The following is a 16,604-nucleotide window of genomic DNA, read 5'->3' on the forward strand; positions in this document are numbered from 1 at the left end:
TTGTAAGTATTGTATTTTGACAGGAATTTATTGTTTAAACAAACCAAATATAGTTGTACTGCTTATGAAAACATTTTTTAAAGCTATAGTTATTAAGAATTTGGTATTGGTACAAGAATAGCCACCATTTATCGATTGACTGGAGTAGATAAGCCCTTGATTATCCTGTCATGCAAAGAGTTTCTAAACTAAAAACACCAACAATAAAGCAATAGATCAAGGGTCTGCCAGCTATAGCCTTTGGGCCAAATCTGGCCCTCTGCTCGGATTTTTTTTTTTTTAAGAATTTATTAATTTTTTGACAGAGATAGAGACAGCCAGCGAGAGAGGGAACACAAGCAGGGGGAGTGGGAGAGGAAGAAGCAGGCTCATAGCGGAGGAGCCCGATGTGGGGCTCGACCCGATAACGCCAGGATCACACCCTGAGCCGAAGGCAGACACTTAACCGCTGTGCCACCCAGGCGCCCCTCTGCTCGGATTTTAAATAAAGTTTTATTGGAACCCAGCCATGTGCATGTGTTTATATATTGTCTATGGCTGCTTTTACACTATAGTAGCATACTCTGGTAACTGTGGCCCATAAAATATTTACTATTTGCTGACCCCTGAAATAGATAAGAGGTAAAGAAATATAAATGGCTACTAGCTCAAAATGCTAAAACAACAAAACAAACAAAAACAAAAACCCAAACAAACAAACAAAAACCCTGCTATTAAAACAATGACTCTTTTTTCTCAGACTGGCAAAGCTACAAATAGGGATAATAGCAAGGTGAGAATAACAAATGGTTCTCAATTACTAGTGTCAGAAGAATAAATTTTACAACCTTTTGAAAGAGTTTTATGATTTTTAATGAGGATAATCTTTGGGCTTCCAAAATTTGAATCACTTATTCAAGTTTCCAAAAAGTCATATACTGTGGGATGCACTGTGGTATTGTGTATCATAGCCGAAATAACAGAGGAAACCGAAATGTCCATTGGTAAGAACTTGGTTTTAAAAAACTATTCCCAAGCACCTGGGTGGCTCAGTCAGTTAAGCATCTGCCTTCCGCTCAGGTCATGATCTCAGGGTCCTGGGATTGAGCCCTGCGTCGGGCTCCCCGCTCAGCAGAGAGCCTGCTTCTCCCTCTGCCTGCAGCTCCCCCTGCTTGTGCTCTCTCGCTCTATGTGTGTCAAATAAATAAATAAAATCTTTAAAAAAAAATTGTAGTCCAGAAATGTTTTGGAATTAGACAGAGGTGGTAGTTGTAGGACAGTGTGAATGTACTAACTACCACTGGATTATCCACTTCAAAATGGTTTATTTTGTTACATGAATTTCACCCCCATAAATTATTTTTAAAATTCTAGTCCTTTTTTTTTTAAGATTATTTATTTATTTATTTATTTATTTATTTGACAGAGAGAGAGAGAACAAGCAGGGGGAGCAGCAGGCAGAGAGAGAGGGAGAAGCAGGCTCCCAGCTGAGCAGGGAGCCCGATGTGGGGCTGGGTCCCTGGATCCTGGGGTCATGACCTGAGCCAAAGGCAGACACTTAACCAACTGAGCCACCCAGGCGCCCCAAAATTATAGTCCTTTTGTACAACAAAATACTACATAACCCTTCAGGAAAATGAGAGATCTATAGGGAAATAACAAGGAAAGATGTCAAAGATATATTAGGTGTAAAAGGCAATTTGTCCAATAGTATGTATGGGATGAGCCTATTATAGTTTAAGTAAAGTGTGTGTGTGTGTGTGTGAGAGAGAGAGAGAGAGAGAGAGAGGTGGGGAGCAGTGGGGGTGAATATATATGGAGAAAAGAGGGAAATGTATTCATTCTAGGGGACATGTGTGATTTTGGCTACTCAGCATCCAGATATCCTTTTATTTGAGGAAAATCCCAAGATGGGCAAGAGGGGTTTCTGCTGCCTTTGCTCAGGTCTTAAAAGGGGCAGATGCTTCCTCCCCTAACTCCTCGGCAGCCAGTTTGGAGACCCGTGACATCATCAGCTCAGGGTGCAAAGTTCCCACCCAGAGCTTCCTCTCTTCAGGAGTGTGGCCTAAGAGCAGAGTACTTGCCTTGGGCATGGAGCGGGCTGGGAAGGAGAATTCCTTCATTTGTCTCTTGTCGCCTCAGTCTCACCTACCTGCTTGCTTACTGGTCCTGCCCCTTTTTCAAGTGTGATTTTCCATACTTCCTACCAGTCCTGTGAGCTGTTTGTCTTCCTTCCACGAAATTATTTTTCCTGTTAAGTTATGCCAGAAATGACCTTTCTTGTTTGCTACCAAGAGCCCTAATTATTAAATGCAAAGAAAATAAATCTGAAGAAATGCACATCTGCATGTTAATTTAACAGTGTTTTACTGTGGGCAGGGGATATTACAGGGCTCTTTCACTTTTATCGTAAAACAGTTCAACAGAAATTTAGAAGGCCACAATAAATACCGAGTATTGCACGCAGAATTAGCAAATTTTCATAATTTTTCTTATTTGAGTTACTTTTTTTAAGAAAAAAAATTCACTTTTTAAGTCCTCTCTCCTGTCACACTATCCTATCCTTTCTCCCTCTCTATGGGCAACCACTATCCTGAAGTTAATGTGTACTCTTTCTAGCTATGTTTTTAAATTTTACTGTACGTGTAAAATGTTAAATATGCTATATATAAACAATGTATAGTACAAAGTGGCATATTTCTATATTATATATATATATTTTATATATATATAATATATTTCTATATTTTATAGAAATATCATCCTGGACACATTCTGAAGCCTGCTTTTTTTTCTAAGATTTTATTTATTTATTTGACACAGAGAGAGAAAGCATAAGCAGGGACCTGCCGGCAGAGGGAGAGGGAGAAGCAGGCTCCCCGCAGAGCGTGGAGCCCGATGTGGGACTGGATCCCAGGACCCTGAGATCATGACCTGAGCCAAAGGCAGACGCTTAATGACTGAGCCACCCAGGCGCCCCATCAACCGATCACTAAAGTGTCACTTAAGTGTCACTAAAAACTTTAGATTTTTAACATAACTGGATGAATATATGGGCCTTTGCTGTTAGGATTTGTTCTTTTTGTGGCAAGATGAAGAAGTCATTTGCTACAACTCGTGTTCACGTTAAGTCTTGTTTGTCACTGTTAGGTCCTTGATCTACCTGAAACGTATTGTTTGTGGATGGTGTGAAGTTGGGTCTAATTTTACTTTCTCCATATGGATAGCCATATGATTGCTTATAAGGTAACTGCAGCTGAATATATATATATATGAATAGATCACTCCCAAAGACACATACCTTAGTCTTTTGAGAGCCTCCTGCATGAAAAAGGAATGATCTCAATTAAAGCAAGAGAAATCATTTATTCAATAAATATATTTGGCAATTGGAGCAAAAAAAAAAATCTGTTTAGCTACTGGAATCACATTATGCACCAAAATAAATTCTAGAGGGAGTTCAATGTAAAAGATGATTGCATTAAAAGACCAGAAGACAATATTAATAAATATTTATGACTCTCTTGATGGAGTAGGAAATAGCCACAGAACGATTTTTTTTTTTAATTTATTCGACAGAGAGACAGCCAGCGAGAGAGGGAACACAAGCAGGGGGAGTGGGAGAGGAAGAAGCAGGCTCCCAGCGGAGGAGCCTGATGTGGGGCTCGATCCCAGAACGCTGGGATCACGCCGTGAGCCGAAGGCAGACGCTTAACCGCTGTGCCACCCAGGCGCCCCACAGAACGACTTTAAAATACCCAGGAATCACTGTACTAAGAAATGTGTGAGATCTTTATGAGGAAAAATTGAAAATGCCACTGGAAACCCTGAAGGGAGACTTCATGGAAAAATATATCCCGCTTTTAGAAAGGAGATCGAATGTATTATTATAAAAATTATTTTTCCTTGATCTACACATTGAATACCATTCCACTTGAAATGACTTTTAACTCATCAAGCTGACTTTACAGTTTATATTGTAAAATAATATCAGGCACAACCCAAAAAAATTCTGACCCAAAGTTGAGCGGTAAGGAAGGACTTTGGTCTATTTCATATTAAAACATATAACAAAGGTTTGTAATTCTTGAGATGGTTCTTACAAATACCTGGAGGATGTGGGGGGAGGTCTCACACTGAGAGAGCTTGGTGCTTCTTTAGAAGCCTGGTGCTGCCTTAGAACAAATTATCTTTACCAAACTTCTGCCCCGAGGGAGTGAATTCACATTCTCCGGGTGCACTCAGGAAGTCCTGCTTCTCAGCATTACTAACGTGGCCCTTGGGGACTTGGTCTCCAGCAGTGAGTTTGCTGCACCGGCATCAGCGTCTCTTGAGAGCTTGTCAGAAATGCAGCATCTCAGCCCCTTTCCAGACCTCAGATCCAAATCTTCATTTTAACCAGATCCCCTGGAGAGTTTATACACATTAGGTGCTGAGAAGTGATCCAGGAAGCTGACCTTGTCGGTGGAATAAAATTACATACATTACCCCCCCCACACACACACACAGCACATTTATTTTAGTTGAAATAAGGGTTATTCCAAAAGCGCTCTCTTTTGTATCCAACTTTTTAAAAATTAGCCACTTCTGCATTATTACTATTTTTTTTTATTTTGTTACTATTTTTTACATTTTTACTATTTAAAAAATTTATACATTACCCCCCCCCCACACACACACACACACACACAGCACATTTATTTTAGTTGAAATAAGGGTTATTCCAAAAGCGCTCTCTTTTGTATCCAACTTTTTAAAAATTAGCCACTTCTGCATTATTACTATTTTTTTTTATTTTGTTACTATTTTTTACATTTTTACTATTTAAAAAAATTTTTTTCTAAGATTTTATTTATTTGACAGAGCGCATAAGCACGGGGAGCAGCGGAGGGAGAGGGAGAAGCAGGCTCCCCACTAAACAGGGAGCCCCACATGGGGTTCGATCCCAGGACCCTGGGGTCATGACCTGAGCAGAAGGCAGACGTTGAACCAACTGAGCCACCCAGGCACCCCTATTTTTTTTTTTTTTTTTTTTTTTGTAGGTCCTTTAGGCATAAGGTTGTTTTTTTTTTTTTTTTTTTTTTTTTTGAGTAAGCTCCATACCTAACCTGGGGCTTGAATTCACACCCCAGAGATCAAGACTCACCTGCTCTGCTCTGCTTACCTTTTTTTTTTTTTTTTTTTTTTTTTTTTAATGATTACTCTTTTTAACCTCTCTCTTTCAGGACATGTGCCCACTGGCCTGAAATGCCATCCTGACCAGGAGCATGTGATCTACCCTCTGGGCTGCACAATCCTGATTCAGGCGATAAACACTCAGGAACAGAATTTCCTGCACGGTCATGGCAACAATGTCTCCTGTGTGACCATCTCCAAGAGTGGGGTTTACCTAGCCTCTGGACAGGTCACGTTCATGGGCTTCAAGGTGAATGAGCTGAAAATAGCTCCCTGTAAATTGACAGAGAGGTGCCCCCACCCTGGAAAACCCACCCCCCTCTAGCTCAGCTCTGTGTTGGTACACATCCTTCCCCTCCCTCTTCTTCCTCTTGCCTCCTCTGTGAGCTCATCTTCATTCCCTGGGGCTGAGAATAAAGTGTTTTTGGTGTTCGCACCAGATCCTGCAGCTTGCTGGCTGATAATGCTTAGGAACCGAAAGTCCGTGCTTGATTTATTTTGATTTTGATTTTGATTTTTTTAGTCCCTGCTTAATTTAAAACCGTTGCCGGTTTCTTGCCTTGTGTTTGTAAGACAGGATCTAATTCCCAAAAAAAGTGCGATTACCGATTGTTTTCACCAAGACGAGGAGCTCTCCCCGCAGACTCTTCCGAAGCCGGTCTGTGATCTGACAGTATATTCTTGCCCCCAGGCAGACATCATTTTGTGGGATTATAAGAAAAGGGAGCTGATTGCCCGGCTGTCACTTCACAAGGGCAAAATCGAAGCATTGGCCTTCTCACCAAATGATTTGTACTTGGTATCACTTGGAGGCCCAGATGACGGAAGGTAATGCACTCAACACGTTTATTTCTGGATATGTCATGCACCCTCTCCCCCCCCCCCCCCTGCCGACATTCTCTGTTGGCCTGTCCCTATTCAGCTGTGTGTCATGTGAAAAGCCTATGGGAAAAATACCCCAGGGCTACAGTTCTCAACCATCAATGCGCATTGCAACCCACCAGGGAGCTTTATTTCCTATTTTTATTTATTCATTCATTCATTCGAGACAGACAGAGAGAGAGCACAAGCAGGGGGAGAGGCAGAGGGAGAGGGAGAAGCTGACTCCCAGCTGAGCTGGGAGTCCAACATGGGGCTCGATCCCAGGACCTGAAGATTATGACCTGAGCCAAAGGCAGTCGCTTCACTGACTGAGCACGCAGGTGTCCCAGAGGAAATTTACGTTTGTGTGAAGTTATATCTTGACAGCCCTCTTACTAGAGAGCAAGTTGGCATTATGTTCACGAGACTCCCCCCGCCCCATCCTGTAAGCACATATGCTTTCCCTGGGCCGTCCCCATTTGAAGGTTTTTCATAAGACGTGTATCCAGAAATCAACCATTACCAGTCTCAGCTCAACTTGAAGGGGCCGCTCTCCATCCTGGGGACACGCTGGGATCACCTGAGGACATTTTGGAACAGCTGAGGCCTGGATCCCATCCCCAGAGATTCTCTAGAGCTCGGCAATCAGGCCGCCCCCACCCTAGCCCCTACCAGAGAGATGCCGGGAAGATGAACAGTCACGGTGCGGGCAAGGAGGGTGGGGTTCTGCCCCCTGGTTTCACACAGGGGTCAGCCCTGAACCTGTGGGAGGGCACATCGGACGCACCAGGCTTCTCCGCAGATGACGAGGAACAGAAAGGATGCCGGGAATCACACTGGACATTCTACAGTGCGTATGTACATAGATATATTTTTAAAAATATTTTGTAACCTGCTTGTGGAACTGTTTTGCATTACCATGTAATAGAACATGAGTCTTGGTTTGGGGGAGAGTGTTTTACATTTTCATCTCAAATTTTATTTGTTAAAAATATTTTTTTCAAGTACAATGCACAGGGTTATATTTGCTTCAGGTGCACAATATAATGATTCAAAAGTTCTGTACGTTATTGGGCCCTTGGGCTGCCTCCAGATCTGGGCTATTGTAAATAATGCCGCAGTAAACACAGGGGCACATGTATCTTTTTGAATTAGTGTTTTCATTTTCTTTGGGTAAATACCCAGGAATGGAATTACTGGATCGTAGAGTATTTCTATTTTTAACTTTCTGAGGACCCTCCATACTGTTTTCCCCAGTGGCTGCACCAGTTTGCATTCCCACCAACAGTGCAAGAGGGTTCCCCTTTCTCCACATCCTCGCCAACACCTGTTGTTTCTTGTCTTGTTGATTTTAGCCATGCTGACAGGTGTGAGATGCTGTCTCGTTGTGGTTTTGACTTACATTTCCCTGATGATGAGTGATGTTGGGCATCTTTTCCTGTGTGTGTTGGCCATCTGTATATCTTTTCTGGAAAAATGTCTATTCAGATACTCTGCCCATTTTTTATTGTCTTTTTTTTTTTTTGGTGTTGAGTTATATAAGTTTTTTATATATTTTGGGCATTAATCCCTTATCAGATATGTCGTTTGCAAATACCTTCCCCCATTCAGTAGGTTGCCTTTCTGCTTTGTGGATGGTTTTCTTGTGTGCAAAAGTTTTTTTGTTTTGGTGTAGTCCCACTAGTTTAATTCTGCGTTTGTTTCCTTGCCAGGGGAGATGTATCTAGAAAATGTTTCTGCAGACAATGTCAAAGAAACTATTGCCTGTGTTTTCTTCGAGGATTTTTATGGATTCAGGTCGCACGTTTAGGTCTTCAGTATATTTTGAGTTTATTTTTGTGCAAGGTGTAAGAAAGTGGTCCAGTTTCATTCTTTTGCATGTAGCTGTCCGGTTTTCCAAATGCCATTTACTGAAGAGACTGTCTTTTCCCCCATTGTATATCCTTTTTAAAAAATATTTTATTTGTTTATTTGACAAAGAGAGAGAGAGAGCACAAGCAGGGTGAATGGCAGGCAAAGGGAGAGGGAGAAGCAGCCTCTCCACTGAGCAGGGAGCCTGACATGGGGCTCAATCCCAGGACTCTGGGATCATGATCTGAGCTGAAGGCAGATGCTTAACGGACCGAGCCACCCAGGCGCCCCACCCCAGTGGATATCCTTGCCTCCTTTGTCATAGGTTAATTGACCATAAACGTGCAAATTTATTTCTGGACTCTCTATTCTGTTCCATTGATCTCCATGTCTATGTCCCAGTACCATACTGTTTTTGATTACTACAGTTTGTAGTAATCTTGAAATCTGGAATTGGAATACCTCCACCTTTGTTCTTCCTTTTCAAAATTTCTTTGGCTGTTCAGGGTCTTTTGTGGTTCAATACATATATAAGGATTATTCTACTAATGTGAAAAATGCTGGTATTTTGATTGCAATTGCGTTAAATCTATACATTGCTTTGAGTCTAGTATGGACATTTTAAAAATGTTTGTTCTTCCAGTCCATGAGCATGGAATGTCTTTCCATTAGTTTGTGTCATCTTCAATTTCATTCATCAATGTTTTATAGTTTCCAGAGTACAGGTCTTTCACCTCCTTGGTTAAATTTGTTCCTAGGTATTTTATTCTTTTTGGTGCAATTGCAAATGGGATAGTTTTCTTAATTTCTCTCTCTGTTACTTCATTATTAGTGTAGAGAAACATATTTTCTGTATATTAATTTTGTATCCTGCTACCTTACTGAATTCATGTATCAGTTCTAGTAGTTTTTTGTTTTGTTTTGTTTTGTTTTTTGTGGAGTCTTCAAGTTTTTCTATATATAATATCGTGTCATCTGCAAACAGTGACAGTTTAATTCTTCCTTACCAATTTGGATGCCTTTTTATTTCTTTTTCTTGTCTGATTGCTGTGGCTAGGACTTTCAGTACTATGCTGAATAATAGTGGTAAGAGAAGACATTCTTGTCTTGTTCCTGATTTTAGAGGAAAAGCTCTCAGCTTTTTACCATTAAGTGTGATATGTAAGCTGTAGATTTTTCATATATGGCCTTTACTATGTTGAGATATGTTCCCTCTAGACTTGCTTTGTTGAGCGTTTTTATCATGAATGGATGTTGTACTTTGTCAAATGCTTTCTCTGCATCTACTTTGCAGCTACCAATGCCATCCTCCCTGTGTGTTCATTCAGACATAGATCTTATTCTTTGCAATGACTGCATTGTATACCATTGGACAGATATGCTGAAATTTATTTGGCCTACTCACTATCTATGTCAGTGCGTTTTATTTGTTTTTAAATTTTAAACTTGTTTTGGAAAAATGGAAGCTATGCCATGTCCATGGTTTATAAAGAATAGATGTTGTCCGGCTATGCATAAGAATTCAGAATTCCTATCCCCTCCACCATGAAGAGTTCTCTCCAGGAGCACTGGATTTTTTTTTATACCTTCATTGAGATGTATTTCACATACCATAAAATTCACCCATTTAGAGTATATGGCTGTAGGCTTTTAGGTAGAGTGGTTACTCAAGTGGGTTCATCCATCCGTCCTTCCTTCCTTCCCTCCTTCCTTCCTTCCTTCCCTCCTTCCTTCCTTTTGCTGAAATACTTCCCCAAAGACATTTTTTACATGTTGTGTAACCACCACCACAAACAACTGTAGGGCATTTTAAACACTCCAGAAAGAGACCCTCTGCCCATTAGCAGTCACCCCCCATTCCTGCTCCACCATTACCCTCTCAGCCCCAGGCAACCACTGTTCTACTTTCCATCTCTATAGATTTGCTTGCTCTCAGTGTCTCATGTAAGTGGAATAATATAATAGGTGGCCTTTTATAATGGATTTTTTAATTAAGCATGTTTTCAAGGTTCATCCATACTGTGGCATGTATCAGTCCTTCATTCTTGTTAGTGTCCAATAATATTCCATGGTAGGGCTACACCACATTTTCTTCATCCATCAGTTGATGGGGCTGTGGGTCCTTCCCACTTTTAGGCTATTGTTCATAATGCTCTTATGAACATTCATGTACAAGATTTGGTGTGGATGTGTGTTTTCATTTCTCTTGGGCATGAGGTACTTGGTTTTAAGAGTTTCTTTTCGGGGGGGGGATGATATGCCTCTCAAGTTTTCCACTTCAGATGATATCTATCAATTTCCTACTGAGAAAAAAGAAAAAAATATGGCTCTTACACTACCTTCTATCTCCCCATTCCTACCGATCTCGGTTCTACCTGGATTTTAGACCCCCCTGTGATAATACCTTCTTCATGGAGGAAATTTGGGAAACATAGCCAGGCATGTTTTTACATTAACAAGTAACATCTGCTTCCTTTTTCTTTAATATTTTGATTCAGATGTTCCCCAGCATTTTTAGTATTATTGTCTGAACACATTCCATTTAGGGCTAAGTTGTGTGATTGTACCCAGAAGGAAGGAAATAGAACCCAATGCAGTGCTTCTCCAGGTGTGGTCCCCAGACCAGCAGCATCAGCGTCACTGGGGACCTTTTAGAAAAGTGAAATCTCAGGGCTGCCCCAGACCTGCTGACTCAGAAGCTCTGGGGGGGAGTCCCAGCAGCCTCTAAGCAAGCCCTCCATGTGACCCTGGTACACGGTCACGTTTGGGAGCACTGCCTGACATCATCCTCTTCCTTGCACTGTTTTTTTCTGGAATACTTCTCCAAGGAAATTTTTTTTACATGAGATAAATGGGTGGTAAACTTTTATGCCTTGCTTACCTGAAACTGTCTTTGTTTTAGCATCAGGCTTCATTGATGGGGTCACTTGTTTCTAGCCTCATTCTCATTTTCCTTCAAAACCTTTGAAATGTCACCTGCTTGTCTTCTAACATCCAGTGTGATGCAGGAGACATCTGGGGATCAGTGTAATTCTTTCATTCCTTTTTTTTCCTTCTTTCTTTCTTTCTAGAACCACTAAAAAAAGTGCTTCTCCTCTTGAGAGCCTGTCTCCCCCTGACTTTTTCGGTCCCTCTTTGTTTTGGCAGTGTGGTCGTGTGGAGCATAGCCAAGAGAGAAGCCATCTGTGGCAGTCCCGCGGCCGGCCTCAACGTGGGGTATGCCACCACAGTGATCTTCTCCAGGTGCCGGGATGAGATGTTTGTTACTGCTGGAAAGTATGTGTCTGCAGTCAGGGTTTTCAGAACTCCTAAATCACTATATGTATTTGTTTGTGTGGAAAGCAAGGTCATTCCAATTTGGGGGAACCCAGTATTAGTCCTGCGAAATTACTTTACGTCCTAATTGGCATGATTTTGTAGTCCTTAAAAATCCTTCTAACAGAAAGTTTTTTAAAGATGGTTGTTTGAAAATTCTGTGCTTCCCATCGAGAAGGGCTCTGCTCTCCTGCTAAATTTATTTCAGGTTCCAGTCTGTTTGTGACCAATAACACACCATCTACAACACATGCTCACAGAGCAATGTGCACAATCACACGGATTCACTTACTGGTCGATGTTTCTTAGCACCTGCTCTTGATTTAGGTCTCCCGAAAGGATAGTTTGCAAATGCACTGCGCCGGGAAGCTTCAGATGTTTGGCTATTAGCCGTGTGAGATCATTTCCGGTAGAGTCAGCTCTTACCAGCTCATGGGGACCAAGCTGAAGGCCAGCATCTGTCTAACAGAAGACATTATCTTACAGATTCACCAATCGGGGCCCTGGCTGGAGTCTGAGAGGAAGGTCAAACCCGCACAAAAGCATCGTCTTTTATGCGGTGTACCAGTTCAAAGGTCCACACGCTGTGAACGTGGTATCGAAGTGCCTGTTGGATGGAACTGTCTTTTTTCGGGCCATCGATGGTCTCCCATCTGTAAAAGGCACACCCCATTGGCTACTTTTCCAGACAGAGTAAAGACTTGCTGTCTGTCCACACTGTATCCCGTCCCCTCCTTGTGATACGCAGCATGCATTTGTTCCGGGGCGAATTATGAGGACAGATTTATTTAGTGGCTGTGAAACTAGCTGGCTGAGTGGGAGCCAGCCCCTAAGGAGCGGATCTTATTAGAGCGCACTGAGCCCGAAGCAGCTGGCCCTGTCCTCCCCTGTCCTCCGAGGCCACTGGCGACCATGCAGTGTGTTCACTTCCTTTGGGTTTGCAGAGTGGCTTCACGAAGCCTTTGTATTATGGGTCCAGCTGCCTCTTGGCCGCCGCCTTAGCTGCGGGCATCAGCCCACTCTGATGCCCATGGGCAGCATTTCTCCAGGAGACAAAACTTGCACGGGAGTCCTTCACCCTCCGCTGCCCAAACTCTTTTTTTTTTTTTTTAGGACAATCTATACTCTAGATCTGCTTTAACTGCATATGACAATGATAACCGAGAACAAGGACTCTTAAGTAAGATTTCTGGTCTGGCACCCACAACATCCCCTGTGATGGTCCCAACTTCAGATATTCCATGATGTTGTCCCTCAAGAGAGATCCTCAAATTCCAATTTGACATCCAATGACATCTACCCGGAAGGCCACGGAGAAGCTGAGTTTTGTGGTTTTTTTTAATTTTGGAAGTGCTCAAAATAAGTATTCGAACAAGAGATAGATTTGTATTCAAATAAAGTGTTCGAAATACTTATTGAACACTGACTATGTGCATAACTCTGGAGGCTAAGAGACAAGGGAAAACCGAACTCGATTGATCTATTTTTAATTTTTAATTTTTTTAATTTTATTTTTTTAAAGTTGGTTTATTTACGTAATGTCTACGCCCAGTGTGGGGCTCAAACTCAAACCCCGAGATCAAGAGTCACGGGCTCTTCTGACTGAGCCAGCCAGGTGCCCCGATCAGTCTATTTTTAAATTAACCTTTTCTGCCTTTGACTGTTCGCTTCAGCTATGATGTTGACCATGGTATGTTTATATAGTTATTAATTCAGATTGACTCAACATGCAATGATTAAATGCCAACTGTATGCCAAGTCTTATGTCAGATGGCTGGTTCTGTGTGGCCCTTTGGTTACTTAGTCTCATTTCTCATGGAGACAGGACTCTCTGTAATGAAGCACTTTCCTTGAAAAGATTTCCTCACAGCTGCAAAGCTTTTAAGAAACATCCTTAGTGAGCTCTGGTTTACTCTCTGTTGATTTGTTATTTCTGTCTGCTCTCCCCACACTGGAGAGAGACCGGCTGTAAATCCTTGCTGTGCTGTGTTTTCACATTTGGAGAGTAGGGGGAGCGTGAAACCCACCTCAGAGGGTGGTCGTAAGATCGACTGGAAGATTTTAAGTAGGGCACGAGGCCCGACCAGCCCTCAGAAATATCCAGTTCTCTTCCCTTCGGCTGCCTCTCCAGGGGGCCTGCAGAAAACAGGGAAGAGAGAGAGAGATCCCTAAGTGGGTATCCGTTTGACTGTGTGTCTCTTCCATAGTGGGACAATCCGAGTATGGGAACTGGATCTCCCGAACAGAAAAATCTGGCCAACTGAGTGCCAGACAGGTCAGATGAAAAGAATAGTCATGAGTATCACAGTAAGTATTAAAGTGTGATGGTCAGTAACTGTTGGAACAAATTCCTGTTAATAGTATTGGCCGAGGGGTGTGTGTCTGTGTGTGTGTACGCACACACACACGCATATTCGTGCACACGTGTGCACCTACATAGGTACGCGTACCTTGGGCTGAGGGTAGGGAGGTGAGGTCTGGGCCCCGGGGATGCCGATCGAGGTGGCACGGGTGAGGGCGAGTCTCACTTCGGAGTCTCACTCCCTTCAGAGGTTGGAGAGGAGCTGCCGAGACACAGTTCTGGGAGAGTCTTGTGTTACTGGGACTTGGGCTCTGCCATTGGACACCAGACGCCTGCCTCACTAGACGGAAGCAGTGTGTCCGGGAGGCACTCCGTGGCCACAGCAACTCCCGAATAATTCTTATTTCTGTTCCTGGAAATAAAGTTCCTAACAGTGAAACTCATTGCTGAAACACAGTCCCTTCAATAAAGAGGAATTATTCGTAGGTTTGTAATGTGGACTCATACATTCATACAGACAACTCCATTCTCCATTGACTTGTTTCTCTTATCTAATGTATCATCATTTTACGCAGGTACACTTTGGAAAATATGAGATGAACACACACATATCCTCTTTGGAGAATTCATCCCAGGCACCCTTCGGAGAACTCTCCAGAACGGGGACTGTCAGGATATCTATGCATATGTATCTAACATTGTACACAAAAAGTCTTCCAGTGAAATGCACAGGCTAGCGGGAGTCTCCTATTTCCTCCAGCACTGAGTTTTGCCGTGATTCTGCCCCACTTCGAGCTGTTCTTACCCATCTTAGAGTCAGACGAAATTAGTCATGAGCACCTTTGTTGGTCTTCCTGGGGCCTCAGAGAAAGTTCGTCCCACCCCTGTTTCGGGCTCATGGGCATCACTGGGAAAACACAGACCTTTAGGCCTCTTTTCCTCTCTGATCCCCAGATGGCCGACGACGATAGCTTTTTCTACCTCGGCACCACAACTGGAGACATTCTGAAAATGAACCCGAGGACCAAACTGCTGGCAGACACTGGGCCTGCGAAGGACAAGTTCAGTCTGGTGAGTAGAGACCACCGGCGTCTGTCCTGCCCTGCTCTGTTCTGGCAATTTCTTCCCTCCACTGCAGCACAGACCTGCGTTAAGAGTCTGTGGGAAAAAAGAAAAAGGGTGTGTTGCGTCCAAGGCCACACCGAAATTTGCAAGGTGCGTTGACTTGTCTGAGCCCTCATCTCCGGTTCGTATGGAGAGCAAAGGTATTCGTTGGTGTCCCCAGTTAGGGAATCAGACCACACGATTTTTACCTCTTCCAAGCACAGAGCCATAAATACACATACAGAGGTATGTGAATTTTATCCTAATCTAATAAATCGATCTTAGATTAGCTCCAGCCAGCATTGTAAGTCATAAGCAAGACCTAGAAATCGTGGATTTTATATTTGCAGAGTTCCTAACAATTCTGGTTAAAAGTCCAGAAAAACCTCGGTATTAAAACCTAAATAAAAAGCCTGCAATCAGAGGATCGTCTCCTGGGATAAGTGCTGCTCTTTCCAGGACCTCCAGAAAGTTTCAAGGGCTGTTTCCACTAACCTTTGAATTTGAGAGCTCGTGGTAGGCTCTGCACCTGTCTGTCTCATGTCTGATAATAGAACAGAGGATTCTCAGCTTTGATGCCTTCCCACTTAGCAGATATTCCCAAGAAGACGTGAAATCTTGCACCGCGTGCCTAGGGAAGATGTTAGCGTTTTCTTAATCACACAGTCATTTAATGCTCAAGCTTTTAAGGGCATGCATAAGAATGAGAGAACGCTATAGGATGGGTGGAGAAGGGCTTAGAAATAATCCCACAGGAGATTGAGGTGTCGTGTAGATAATGTTTTCCAAGTTATTTTTAGGACGGGGAGTCCAGTACAGGAAACATAAAAAGCAAAGCAAATCAATTAAAGGAGAGCAAGGCTCAGAGCCCTGCCATTTCCAACTCCATGAAACACTGTGGAAAAATACCGATATGGGTATTTTTGGCACCCTCCCCCTCCAGCACTTGGGATCTAAGCACCTTTCCCAAAAAAGAAGATCCCAGCCCTCTTAGTGCTTCCCAACCTTTGGGTACTTAAGTGCCGTTGATGGTGGCACTGCAGATGCTTTAAGACGTAACCATTTAGGCATTTGGGTCTGATGGTAAATTCCACAAAGCAGTGGTTCCAAGATGGCCCTTTATACACATGGAAAGAAAATAATTGTTATGGGATGAAGGGATAGGAGGTATCATCGAAGACATTTGGTTGGAATATTATGGGATCTTGGGCAGTTACCCATTCTGAAACTCTACTTAAATGGTCACTGTCTGGTAAGAAGGGTAAAAGGATTGGGATGGTTTCAGATGGACCTGGTAGGCATACAGTACGAATATGAAGACAAAGACGCTGATGGTCGTAATACTAATATTAAAAACAGTACACAGGTCCCGGGATCACGACCTGAGCCCAAGGCAGACGCTTCACCGACTGAACCACCCAGGCGCCCTGTCCTGTATTATTATTGAAAGCTTGAAGATGAAATATTGGCCATGCACATTTTAGAATTAGAACTTCAAAAATAAAATAAATTAAATTAAATTAGAACTTCATAGTGGGTGCCATAAAATGGCCATCGTATCTCCCCAAACTTTGAAGATGGCTCTGAATTTAACTGTGTCTATTGTTGGCAAGATTACGTAGCACATGCTTTAGTTCAGAAACTCTGGTCACTGAACAATAAGGGCTCTTTGTGCTCTCTCGGGATGTCAGTTATGATCTCTCTGTAGTATAAGAATTAAGATCTGGTGTAAAGAGTAGGCACTGAGGAAATCATGTTGTCCGTGCTTCTCTCTTCTGTTCTAACTTCACTTGAGCCAACAGAAAGTGTTAATTTCTAATGCATTCACAATGCACAGGTGGCTTTAAAGGGAGGAAGTTTGGGGGAGCGTGCCTGCACCTTGCAGGAACGGGGTGGGAGGGGACTTCCGGCACGTGACCCCATTGCTGGCATCGAGCCCTGGTGGCCAGCCTCAGGGTACATCACAGGCAATGCCTTCCTGTGCTTTGTCCAGGCGCGGCCCTGCGCCATGCCCATT

The 16,604-nt window shown here is 42.9% G+C and overlaps 1 protein-coding gene across 1 annotated transcript in view; it reads left to right on the forward strand.

The window, feature by feature from the left end:
* The window catches only part of CFAP52 (cilia and flagella associated protein 52), a 40,035-nt gene that overhangs the window by 1,280 nt on the left and 22,151 nt on the right, over positions 1-16,604 (forward strand). The window contains exons 2-6 of the mRNA XM_008688004.2: positions 5,205-5,404; positions 5,846-5,982; positions 11,014-11,142; positions 13,389-13,488; positions 14,438-14,554. Of these exons, the coding sequence (XP_008686226.1) occupies positions 5,205-5,404; positions 5,846-5,982; positions 11,014-11,142; positions 13,389-13,488; positions 14,438-14,554 (683 nt within the window). The remainder of the gene's footprint in view (positions 1-5,204; positions 5,405-5,845; positions 5,983-11,013; positions 11,143-13,388; positions 13,489-14,437; positions 14,555-16,604) is intronic.

This window comes from Ursus maritimus, unplaced genomic scaffold (assembly GCF_017311325.1).
Source record: "Ursus maritimus isolate PB19 unplaced genomic scaffold, ASM1731132v1 scaffold_14, whole genome shotgun sequence".
NCBI classification, from domain to species: domain Eukaryota; kingdom Metazoa; phylum Chordata; class Mammalia; order Carnivora; family Ursidae; genus Ursus; species Ursus maritimus.